The sequence below is a fragment of the Mangifera indica genome, chromosome 3 (genome assembly GCF_011075055.1).
Source record: "Mangifera indica cultivar Alphonso chromosome 3, CATAS_Mindica_2.1, whole genome shotgun sequence".
Taxonomy (NCBI): Eukaryota; Viridiplantae; Streptophyta; class Magnoliopsida; order Sapindales; family Anacardiaceae; genus Mangifera; species Mangifera indica.
This window is the reverse complement of record NC_058139.1, coordinates 3,223,478-3,235,888: the sequence shown is the minus strand read 5'-3', so window position 1 is coordinate 3,235,888 and position 12,411 is coordinate 3,223,478. Positions and strand designations below refer to the sequence as shown.

General features: G+C 33.2%; 2 protein-coding genes across 7 annotated transcripts; one reads left to right on the top strand and one right to left on the bottom strand.

Moving 5' to 3' along the window:
• Nucleotides 1–3,804: 3,804 nt before the first annotated feature.
• On the bottom strand, nucleotides 3,805–5,766 carry LOC123211499 (cytochrome P450 736A117-like). The gene is made up of 2 exons (XM_044630271.1): nucleotides 4,648–5,766; nucleotides 3,805–4,528 (listed from the first exon to the last, which is right to left on the bottom strand). Exons 1-2 carry the CDS (start codon nucleotides 5,551–5,553, stop codon nucleotides 3,917–3,919), a joined length of 1,518 nt encoding a protein of 505 aa, XP_044486206.1. The 5' UTR covers nucleotides 5,554–5,766; the 3' UTR covers nucleotides 3,805–3,916.
• Nucleotides 5,767–8,319: 2,553 nt separating this feature from the next.
• Nucleotides 8,320–12,137, top strand: LOC123211554 (serine/threonine-protein kinase AFC2). Of its 6 annotated transcripts, XM_044630355.1 has the most exons (12): nucleotides 8,320–8,527; nucleotides 9,266–9,458; nucleotides 9,751–9,777; nucleotides 9,866–10,019; nucleotides 10,132–10,180; nucleotides 10,277–10,391; nucleotides 10,610–10,701; nucleotides 10,802–10,958; nucleotides 11,112–11,176; nucleotides 11,261–11,358; nucleotides 11,452–11,554; nucleotides 11,642–12,137. In XM_044630355.1, exons 1-12 carry the CDS (start codon nucleotides 8,429–8,431, stop codon nucleotides 11,786–11,788), a joined length of 1,299 nt encoding a protein of 432 aa, XP_044486290.1. In that variant the 5' UTR covers nucleotides 8,320–8,428; the 3' UTR covers nucleotides 11,789–12,137. The 6 variants fall into 6 exon arrangements, with proteins under 6 accessions (XP_044486290.1, XP_044486291.1, XP_044486296.1 ...); XM_044630356.1 differs by lacking the exon at nucleotides 9,266–9,458 and having other exon boundaries at nucleotides 8,326–8,527; XM_044630357.1 differs by lacking the exons at nucleotides 9,266–9,458; nucleotides 9,751–9,777 and having other exon boundaries at nucleotides 8,377–8,527.
• The last annotated feature ends 274 nt before the right edge of the window (nucleotides 12,138–12,411 follow it).

Here is a 12,411-nt window from a genome sequence, read left to right as displayed (position 1 = left end):
TATTGTATCAGTATTTATAATTTTGTCTTCGTCTATTATATCGTTTGATATGTTTCACAGATAATATTTACTAATTTTGTCAATTTGAATTGTTACGATGAATATATTTATAAACAAACAAGAATATGTCAATTGTCTCATTTCAGTTTTTCAAATGAATATTATTTGTATAAATAAATTATTTTCTATTTTAAGTGATGCATACTTAACAACGATTGTGCATCATATTCAAAAGAAGATGTTTTCATTTTTTTGTAATTATATTTGTGTAAGTTGAGGTGATGTCAAGTTCATAGAAAGAAGCTAAAAGTTGGAGTTGCGGTAGGAGATTGTAAATATAAGACTTTTATTCTTCGAATCGCTAGACTTCACATGTTTTGACTGTCCAACAATTTTAGTCCTCCTATTTTATTTGACAATCAGACTACTTTTGTTTGTCCTTCTACTGATATTTTTTCTTAAATTTCATATCTCAATCGTTTAGACTCATTCTAAATTGGGTTACGTTTCTTTGAAGTCTCAATGTCAGTTTTTTTTCTACGCTGTTCCAGCCAGGTGTCCCGCATATACATTAACCTATGTTGCAATTATATCTCAATCCACAATCTGGAAGTGGCACTGCAAAGAGAAAGAAATTGAATAACATAAATACGTTGATAACAGACTTGAAAAATACACACATACAATAATTGTACTTGCGAAGACTGTTATGACGTGGAGAATTGCTCGTAGAAACTTATAGCCACGCATTTTGCTGCCAATTTCATTCATGGAAAGAAGCTAGAAGTTGAAGATGTGGTGGCAAATTGTAGTGATTGTTACATATCTTGTGAATTTTCTATCACATGCAGCAAAATTGGAAAATTATTATGGGAATGCATTTAATAGATGATAAGCTCATCAATTGTAATATAAAGCTGGAATCTTGCTTAAGGAAGTATGTGTGGCCAATAAATTTCTGTGGAATGCATTTCATTATATCAAGCTTACATGTTAATTTGGCCAAATCAAATAGAGATTCAATCTGAAGCTCAGGATTTAGGCTTGACTTAAATGAATTTGATTTGACACTGCAATGTGTTGAGTCTAATCTATGAGTCTTTCAGATTAGATTATAGGCCTAAATATTAGACCTATGACCCGATCTAATATATTACTGTTGAAAAATTAAAAAAATGGTAGTTGACTTTTGTAGTAAGCACAAGCCAACAGCCTTGCAGTTGCTTTTACGTGTGATAGAAGTTGTTTTATTTTTTTATTTTATATAAACAATCCAAATATTTTTTATTTTTTTAATTTTATTTATAAATTTTTCAATCTCAATTATTTAATTATATTCTCAATCTCATTTTCTCTCATCAATTCTCTTTCAAAAATTATCTGAATTTACAAATGATAATTTTTTACGTTTATAATTTTGTTTTTATTTCAATTTTATTATTACAAAATATTACAAATTGATCTAATGTCAAATGAGTTTAATTCATTTAGAAAAGTGGTATAATATATATTTTTTATTTATATTTATAATTATATAATATGTAAATTAATTAATTTATATTATATTATAATATTTTTCATTATATCACTATGATATTTTATTATAAATAAAATATTCATAATACTATCTTTAGTTTTAATAATTAAAAAATAATTTATATTTAAATTTTTTAATTAAATTTTTTAAATTTGTTCAAATGAATCAGTCCGATTAAAGTTTAATCTGGTCTATAGGTCGGCTCTGCCCACAGCCTATCACTATGCCGACTTAATACCCAAGTTGGCCTAAGGACATGTCTATCAAGACAAATTGATATCTTGGTCAAGCAATTATTTTTTTATTAGTTGTGAAGTCGTATAAATTTAGTATAAAGAGCCCCTTCACCCATTGCTAAATGTTAATTCAGCCTGATGTACTTTCAGATCCTCTTCTCCATCAAAACCCAACTCCTTACTTCGGTTTCTTCTCAAGCACCATAACAATGTCAATTACATATATTTTATCTTTCATTTAACAATCATAAATTATTATAAATATATTCATTCCAGAGATAAGATTTTTATGATCCAAGTGGCTGGACTTGACATGTTTTGGATGTGGCCAATGGACTGTTTTTCACCTAAGTTTAGTTGTGTTCTCAAAATCATATTCACAAGTTTAAAAAATCTAAAATCTCATCCATTGATAAATTGGAGTTGAAATTTTTTGTTAGAAATAAGTAAAATCGTTATTTTACTAATAATATTAAAAAAATATATAACTCATTATATTTTTTTCCTTAAGTTTTAAAAACTAATATTTACCTTTGCTTAAAGTTTTTTAATTTTAAAAGGTCAGATTTCCCCCCCAAATATTAGGATTTTTTTCTTCTCCTCTCTGGTCATCATCTTCGATGTGGACGACCTCTCCTCTCCACCTTAAAATGTTGGTCGACGCACGGGAAGCAATTTGGAATAGATCTCTTCATCGAAGATGAAAAGATCTGGAATGTCTTCTTATTAGACGAAGAGATTCATTCCAAATATTAGGATTTTTTTCTTCTTCTCTCTGGTCATCATCTCCGATGTGGACGACCTCTCCTCTCCACCTTAAAATGTTGGTCGACGCACGGGAAGCAATTTGAAATAGATCTCTTTATCGAAAATGAAAAGATCTGGAATGTCTTCTTATTAGACGAAGAGATTTGGAATGTCTTCTTACTAGACGAAGAGATTCATTCCAAATTACTTCTCATGTGTCGACTAACAATTTAGGGTGGAGAGAAAAAGTCGTTAATGTTAGAGATGGTGACTAGAGGGGTGAAAAAAATTTTAAATGGGGAAAATATGATTTTTCAAAATTAAAAAACTTTAAGTAAAAATGAAGTTGTTAGTTTTTCAAATTTTTAAAGAAAAATATAATAAATTTTATATTTTTTAATATTATTAATAAAATAATAATTCTACTCATGTGTAATAGAAATTTTAACTATAATTGTAATATGGGCGAGACTTTAAAATTTTTAAATATTATGAATATAATTTTAAGAATCCATCTAGACTTGATACAAAAGAGTCCTCTGGCCTTTGGAGGTCCACCAATTAATTTAGATTCAGAAGCTTTTTGGTGTCCGAGCAATTTTGTACCATTAAACTGGCACCCATTAATATAACACCAACATTATTTTATTCCGAGTAGAGAGTATTGCTTACCCTCCTTAAATTCTACAAATTCACCTGTTATCACTTTGTCAAGACTATAAATACGAGCGATATTTACAATTTTTAACTTCTTTATTGTATGATTCGGTATGTTTACCGATAATATTATTAATTTTGTTAGCTCGGATTGTTATCATGAGTTTTTTTTTTTTTTTAAAGAAAAAAAATAAATCAATTATCTCATTTTCATTCTTCAAATAATGGGTATATTTATATAAATAAATCATTTTTAATTTAGGTGACGCATACTTAGCAGCGATTTTGCATTATATTCAAAACAAGCTGTTCTCATGTTTTTGTAGTTGTGCTTGCGTGGGTTGAGGTGATGTCGAGAATTGGCAGTAGTAAAGCCACGCATTTTGCTACCAATTTCATTACGGAAAGAAATCAAAGGTTGAAGTTGTGGTGGCAAATTGTAGAGATAAGATTTTTATGCTCCAAGTCGCTAGACTTGTTTGGGCTGTCCAAAAAATTTTTGTCTTCCTACTTTATTTGACAATCGACCTCCTTTGTTTATCTTTCCACTGATGCACTGTTCCAGCCTGGTGTCCCACATATTCATTAACCTATGCTGCAATTATATCTCAATCCACAATCTGGAAGTGGCACCGCAAAGAGAAAGAAATTGAATAACATAAATACGTTGATAACAGACTTGAAAAATACACACATACAATGTAACGGTTTTTATTTTATATACGGAATCTTGAACTAGCTAATAAAAAGTTGGAGTTGCAACAGCATGTAGAGGAACCATTCTGTGGACAGTAAGACCAGTAAATTCTGTCATATCTAAATCTTCTGGTTTTGTTCCAATAGGCAATGACCAATCAAACTTGTGAACCAGATTTGCCAACACAATCTCATTGGTGGCCATGGCAAATAATGTTCCAGGGCAACCCCTCCTGCCAGCTCCGAATGGTATCAATTGGAAATCGCGTCCTTTAAAGTCTATAGAATTGTTTAAGAATCTCTCAGGAGTAAAGTCATCAGGTTTATCCCATGTTGTGGGATCTCTTCCAATTGCCCAAGCGTTTGTGATTACTGTTGTTCCAGCCGATATGTCGTAGCCCTTAATTTTTACATCCTGTGTTGATTCTCGTGGTACTAATAATGGGATAGGTGGATGCAGTCGAAGGGTCTCTTTGAGTACAGCTTTCAAGTAATGCATATTATCTAAATCTTCTTCTTTTATTTTCTCTTTGCCATTGGCGATCTGCCTCACTTCATTTTGCAATTCCTTCATTACTCTCGGGTGCCTCAAGAGCTCCGACATTGCCCATTCCATGACTGTGTATGTGGTATCAGTTCCAGCAGCAAACACATCCTGCAATGAATTAACAACCAAAATAATAATAGTAAAAAGTACTCGAAATTATATTAATGCATTTACATGAAAAAATCGTATAATTCAGCATTACTTGGGATGGAGAGATAGGTAAATACCAGGATGAGAGCTTTGATGGTAACTTTATCAAAGGAAAAATCATCCTTGTTATCCTTTTGAACCTCAAAAAAAACATCCACAAAATCCTTTCCGTCTTCACTTCTATGGTTTTTAATCTCTCTTTCCTGACCATGTAAGTGCTCGTCAACAACTTTATCTAGAAACTCATCGAATTCTTTGGCAACTTTCTTTACTTTAGCATCTACACCATTGAAATAATTTACCCATCTAAGCCACGGAATGAAGTCCCCTATATTGAAACCACCCAATAATTGCGTAAACTCCCCAAGCAACTCCTTGAACTTTCTCCCACCTTCACCTTCACTATACTTCCTCCCAAAAGATGCTCGACATACGACATCATTTGTAAGCAAAGAAAACATTTCACTCAAATTCACTGGTATTGACAATGATGCAAAATTTTCAATCTTCTTAATAAATAGAGATATTTCTTCTTCTCTTACAGTTTTAAAAGATTGAACCCTCGAATTGCTTAAAAGTTGGAGCACGCAAAGGCTTCTTATCTGTCTCCAATACTCACCGTAAGGAGCACCTGCTATATCCTTACCACCATAAAGAAGTTTATCTCCAATTGTGGATTTGGGTCTGTTTGAAAATATAAGATCGTGGGTTTTCATGATCTCTTGAGCGGCGTTTGCGGAGGAGATGATAAGTACTGACACTCTTCCAATATGGAGAAGCATAAGAGGGCCATAGCGTTGAGCAAGTGAGCGGAGGGAGCGATGAGGATACAGACCTAGTTGGTGAATGTTTCCAAGAATTGGGAGTTTTGGTGGTGACGGTGGTAGAATTTTGCGGGAGGTTGAAGAAGAGAAGAAACATCTGATTAGGAAGAACACTGAGAAGACAAAAAGAACAATATAGATTATATAAAATTGCAACATCTTGTTGATTTTGCCCCGTTTGTGACACCCTTTACAAACTTAAATTATATAGAATTATAATAACAAGCATACAGATATAGTGTGGACAAGATGAAATATGCACGGCTATGTTTTGTTGCTCATACGATAAAACATGGTCAATGAAGATCTTTTATACAAATCCGATTACTCTGGCGACATTTTTGGACATTTTATGGCAAAAGATTACATACGGAGGCTGCCGCGAGAAACCTTACCTGCCAAGATATTTGATAATTTATTAATATTCAAAAAATAATATGGTCCACATATGAGGCATCATCAAATTGGAAGTTTTAGTAGATAAACTCTATGGAAAGTAATTAATTAATGTAGCAGGCGTTGTCCCATGTGAAAAGTGACTATGTCAATACTATTTTAATCAGATTATTTCTAACAAAATGTGTCCGGGGTGGGTGGTTAATGTGAAAGTGATATATAAAGGAAAGAAATCATCTTAGATAATCGCTAGATTAAAAATCAAACATTACTTTGATATCACGACTTGAAAGGAAAATTAAATATTGAGTTATTATATCATCTGGTCTTCATCACTTAACCAGGGTCAACATCTATATGGAATTGCTTCTAATGTGTAGTAGGTTACAATAATAGTGTAAAATGCCTGAATATTAAAGTTACTAAGTATAAATGTGTGATCTTGAAGGAATTGCTCTCTATCAGGCTGGGCCTTCAAGAATTGACATATGAGATGTTGAAGATTATTTGATTAGAAATAAATATCTGATGTCATTGAGAAAATGGATAAACAGAAAATTTTAATGATGATTTCTATGTGTTAGAGCTAAGCAATGTTTGAGTGGTGAAATGTTAAGTATAAATTTAAGTTGTATGCGTGACATGATGCCTAATAGGTCATTTATTCTGCAAGTTGGAGACGAGTCAAACGAGATACTGGAGGAGAGTGAGCCAGCTAGCTAAGATTGATTGCATAATGAGAGACTTTATAAGGATATTGACTATAATAATTGTTCTGTATACAAGCATAAAGTTAGACTAATAGCCAGAGGATCTACATTAAACGATATCCTTCTTTAGTCTTTAGTATTATATCAATTACAACGTTGATTATTACATCTAAAAGGGATACAGTGATACACATTAGATGATGAACACCATAGATTCAAGTCCACAAATAGTTAATTATCTATGTTAGGATAAAAAACACTATCGTGAGGATAAAAAACAGATTATCATCCAAGGTAAAAGTTTGGATTTAAACTTTTATCACGTTTGTAAAACTTTAACTTATTTAATATAGTATTTGTAAGTTTGACCACTGTATCTCAGATTTACTTGTTCAATAAATACAAATAGAGTCCTGATTATTAAAAAAAAAAAACATTATCAAGCAATTTTACGAAATTTAGACTTCTTTAGATATTACTTGTAGAGAAGCTAGGTGGGTTAAAAGTCTTTTTATAAAGACACCACCTTTGGTGGATATACTTTTAATTGTTTTTCCTATACATTGTAACTGCAAGACAATTATATATTTAATGAAATAATCTCATAAAAAAAATACATATTTGAGTGAGATAAAAGTAAAAATAAAAAAAATCTTTTAAGTAAAATTATGATAATTTTAGATTTTATATAGTCTCAAATGAACATTAATGATTAGTTAATTAAAAGACTTTGGAGGGAAATTGTCTTTGAAAAATTGTTAAAGGCAAAGAGTTTAAACCCACAAGAGAGTCACATAGAAAAATAACCAAACTTTTATGATTGGAGAGGTACCATGAAGAAGGTTCAATAGATAGAAAATTTCATATTATCTGACCTATTGAGTATACTCTGGGTGACTGATTAAACTTACAACTGAGTTTTAAATAAGTTTAATGTAATAATACTCTTATAAGGTATGAATCATAAATACTCTTGGTAAACTCACCTAGGTGAAAGTCATTGTGAAAATTCAACTATTCTTTATAAATTCTTATGAAAATTCAGATAGAACAAAGGGTTACTAATAGTGTTACTTGCAAAACCAAATCTTGTTGATATTAGACATGTGGAGCAATCTTATATGGACATATTTTGAGTATAAAAATATATATATATATAGATAATTTATTATCATGTGATTGAATATTATTTTATCTTTAATTTAAAATCAATTAATTAAACGATGATACATCATTAATATATTTATTTTATATACTAAAAATATATATACATCATGATATATATATATATATTATACTGTTGAGTAGAAATTTGGTATTAAGATACTATTTTCTAATTTAACAATAATAATTATTTTATTTGCATTATAAATATTAAGTGTTAAGGTTTTTAGATGAGAAATAAATTATATAATTCCTATTATTTTGTAGAAAAGGAGATTCGTGTACAATTAAATATTTAAATTAAAATTCTAAGGGAAGAAATTTACAGCCCAACAGTAAGGGCCTAACTAACCTGAATATTTTTGGGTTGGCATCTATTGAATGAAGGCCAACCTGGCACGTGTTTAAGCGCATAACGGCATAAGAGGAGCTTTCCCTTATTCTGCTTGAAATAAAAGCTAACTCAACCACGATGCAAACCTAACCATAGTTAAGCACCTACGAAAAACTTGCAGGGCAAATCACTGATTACACCAACAAAAAGCCATTGTTTTTGTCAAACGCACGGCTACAGACATTACACGTGTACGGATAGATCTAATCTCCACCGCCTCACCCCTGTTCTTGGTAGGTTAAAATTAGGGTTACTTTGCCCCCATCCTCTCAAAATACAGAGCATTCTTATTTTCTCCTGTGTTTTTCTCGTGGATATCTCAAATTTTCTTTCGGGTTTTCTTAGTTATCCTTTTCTCAGATCTGCAGTCATGGAGATGGAACGCGTGACTGAGTTTCCTCTCACACATCTGGATCGTCGGCCACGAAAGCGGGCGCGTTTGGGCTGGGACGTGCCTCAGGCGCCGAAGGTATCATCTTGGATTTTCAATATCATGTTATTGCTTATGAATTTTACGTGTTTCGGTCTTTGTTCTGACAGATCTGTTTTATTTTCATAGAGTAGGTGACCTTTGTCTTCCTTTCATACAAGATTTGGTCTAATTGGATGATGCATGTCCTCCTTTTCCGATCTTATTTTTGGTTATAATACATCTTCTATTGATTATGTTAAATCTATTCAGGGATCTGTTTTCTTTGTGCTTGAGAGGTTAGGACTTAGTCATGTCTTTATATTTGTTGCATACCTCTGTTGTATGTGTTATCCCGGACAGATCGTAATTATGAACAGTCCAATTTTTGGCATATGAAGTCGGTTTTGAAGTTGCACATTTTCCATCATCTGCCTATAGCTATGATGGAAGATATATTCGATATTAAGATTTTGATTATATAGGCTCGCTGTTCTTTTAATTTTTTTGTGAATTATATTAATCATTAGAATTAACCTTTACACAATTATTGTAGTTACCTGTCGAATTTCAACTAGAACCATGTTGCAAGCTGGTTGGCTTTCTCTATGCATTCATTATATGACTTGCTCTATACGTTTTGATTTGTTTTATGCCCTGAGATTCTCTTGCTGCTACTAAATTCAATGATTATTTGGATGCAAATGACTGAAGTGGGTAACTATCCTAGGTTGGTTTTAAGGGGGCACGGATTTGTTATATTTTTTGAGTGGTACATGAATGAATGGCTCTGTGTAGGCTCAGGTAGGATTATTTTGTGGACAAGATGTTGGGAATGTAACAAGCTTTGCACCTTCAAGAGCTCCCTCGGACTATCCCACTAGTTCTCTATTTGTAAAGACTGTTGCTCGAAATGGTTCCCCCCTATGGCGTGAGGATGACAAAGATGGGCATTACATGTTTGCGCTTGGAGATAATTTAACCTCTCGCTGTAATTACACTTTACCATCATTGTCTTGGTTAATGATATTAATCCGTCTAAAATGAGTCAAATGTAGTTGTGATTTTCAAATCTGTAGTTTGGTAGTTGAATTTTATATCACAACAAGCGACCTTATTAATTTTATTTGACACGAGGTAGGAGGTTTTTCCTGTAAATATGTTAAGTTTATGTGTCTTTACGGTGCATTTAATGAGGGAAAAGGGTTTTTGATTTGTCATGGTTTTGACTTGTAAAGTTTATTAAATTCTGATTGCTTGTATATTCGCTTCTGTGATTTCAGATAAGATTCACAGCAAAATGGGTGAAGGTATATTTGTGCAACAAATTTACAACTGTTAACTTCATAGATTATTTGTTTATCTGTTTGATGTAAAGTTTCTTACCTCTTATTACAGGAACCTTTGGTCAGGTTTTAGAATGCTGGGACCGGGAAAGGAAAGAAATGGTTGCCATCAAAATTGTCCGGGGCATCAAGAAATACCGAGAAGCAGCTATTATTGAAATTGATGTTCTGCAGCAACTTGCAAAACATGACAAAGGTGGCAGTCGGTGAGAACTTATTTCCTTGTTTTAGTTTGCAAGCCATCCTGCCATTGCTTGATGCATGACAATGTTCACTAAATTTTTATGTCAAATGGTTAAATGGGTTTATTCCTTGCAGTTGTGTTCAAATACGGAACTGGTTTGACTATCGTAACCATATCTGTATTGTAAGTATATGATTGATTTGTAATAAGATTGATTTCCCCAATTCACAAATAATTTGGGGGTTAAGATTTCTGGATGTATTCAAATGGTTTCAACAGGTGTTTGAGAAGCTTGGACCTAGCTTATACGATTTTCTACGGAAAAACAATTATCGCTCATTTCCCATTGATCTTGTCCGTGAGATTGGCAGACAACTGTTGGAATGTGTAGCATGTGTGTAGTAAATACTTAAGCTAGTTTCTCTTGAATAAATCAATGCATTTCCTTTTTTTCTCCCATCATGGAGTCAACTAGCTTTATTCCGTATCTTAAGATAATTTTTATCAAAAAAGTTAACCCATTTTTTATTCTAGTGAATACATGCCCAAAAGTTAACTCTTATTAATATTATCTTATGCTGTTACCAATGTTCTTTTGCTTCATATTTGCAGTCATGCATGATTTGTGTCTGATACATACTGATTTGAAGCCCGAGAATGTACTGTTAGTTTCTTCGGAGTACAGTAAGGTTTATGATTACAAGGTATTCTTGGAGCTCTTCCCTTGCCTCTCCTTCAATATATAATAGTTGTTTTTTCTAATTGCTTCCCAATTTTTTTTTTTAACTGCTACTTAATAAGCAGGGCTCCTCCCGCTCACCAAAGGATAGTTCTTATTATAAAAGAGTTCCCAAGTCGAGTGCTATTAAGGTTATAGATTTTGGTAGCACAACATATGAACGTCAAGATCAGAACTACATTGTATCTACTCGGCATTATCGTGCACCAGAGGTTATCCTTGGTAAATGCCGTTCCTCAATTTTGGTGGTTTAGGTTTTTTCTTTGATCAATAGTTTTAGGATACTCTTAATGTTGTCTCTGTATTAGTTGTGAACTTTTGCTCATCTGAAAATTGAATCTGCTTATTTATTTATTTTGTTTTATGATTTTCTAGGACTTGGGTGGAGTTACCCGTGTGATATATGGAGTGTTGGTTGCATCTTGGTGGAGTTATGCACTGTAAGTCTATTTTACTTTGTTCTTGGGATAAGGATCAAGTCTGATAGAACATTTTTATGGAACCTTATGTGTACTGTTGCACAGGGGGAGGCATTATTTCAAACTCATGAGAATTTGGAGCACCTTGCAATGATGGAGCGGGTCCTTGGCCCCTTGCCTGCACAAATGTTAAAGAGAGTAGAGTGAGTGATATTTTGTCCCAGTTTATTGCATTCCATGGTAGCTATTATCTATAATATTAATTAAGTTTTTCTTAATACCATGGATCATCTCAGCCGACATGCAGAGAAGTATGTCAGAAGAGGAAGGTTGGACTGGCCAGAAGGTGCAACCTCTAGGGAAAGCATGAAAGCTGTTGCGAAGCTTCCTCGCCTTCAGGTTTGTGATTTATTTACATAATGGAAATTTGATGGCGAAATCTTGATTATCTATTTATTAACTGTGTCCATCTTTGTATTCTGTCAGAACCTAATAATGCAGCATGTAGATCACTCAGCCGGGGATCTCATACATCTATTGCAAGGACTGCTTAGGTATGACCCCATGGACAGACTAACAGCCCGTGATGCCCTTAGGCATCCATTCTTTTCTAGGGATCAATTGAGGAGATGAGCAGGAATCCTATGGAGCTCATTTGTGACTCAAAGAGTTGCTGTAGTGGGTTGCCAGAATCAACTCATTATAGTTCGCTATGTCAAGTATGGGTACTGTGCTCTTTGCGACTGCTGCCTGCTCGAATGTTTATTTGGTCTTGATTTAAATGGAAGGCTGCATCTGTAAATATCCTTCAACAGAAGCTATCGGGAAGCTCTGTACGAGTGAAGTTCTGACAAATCATGTGACTAACCTAAGTGTACGACAAAACTAGTCGGACTGGTGTTATTTTTGTAACTGAAATTCATTTGATGTTCCCTTGAATTATTGGGGCCCTTGCTTACTTAATCTATCTCTTTGTTTCTCATGTTTCAATTTTTAATTTTTCCGCTCACCATCACTTCCTACAGGCTTGCCTTAGAAAAGAGCCGAGAGATTACTGTTAAACTTCATAAAATAAACAAAATTATAAGTAATTTCTTAGAACAATTGGTTAGCCGCATTCCTGAACCGTGGCTTATCGTAGCTTATACTTGTCGCCAGCCACCTACCTTTGTAAAGCCGACACGTTTCTTCAAAATCGATTTTCCTTGCGGTATAGCTAGTGCGGCAAATTCTTCCTTTGACTAACCCGAGGCCTG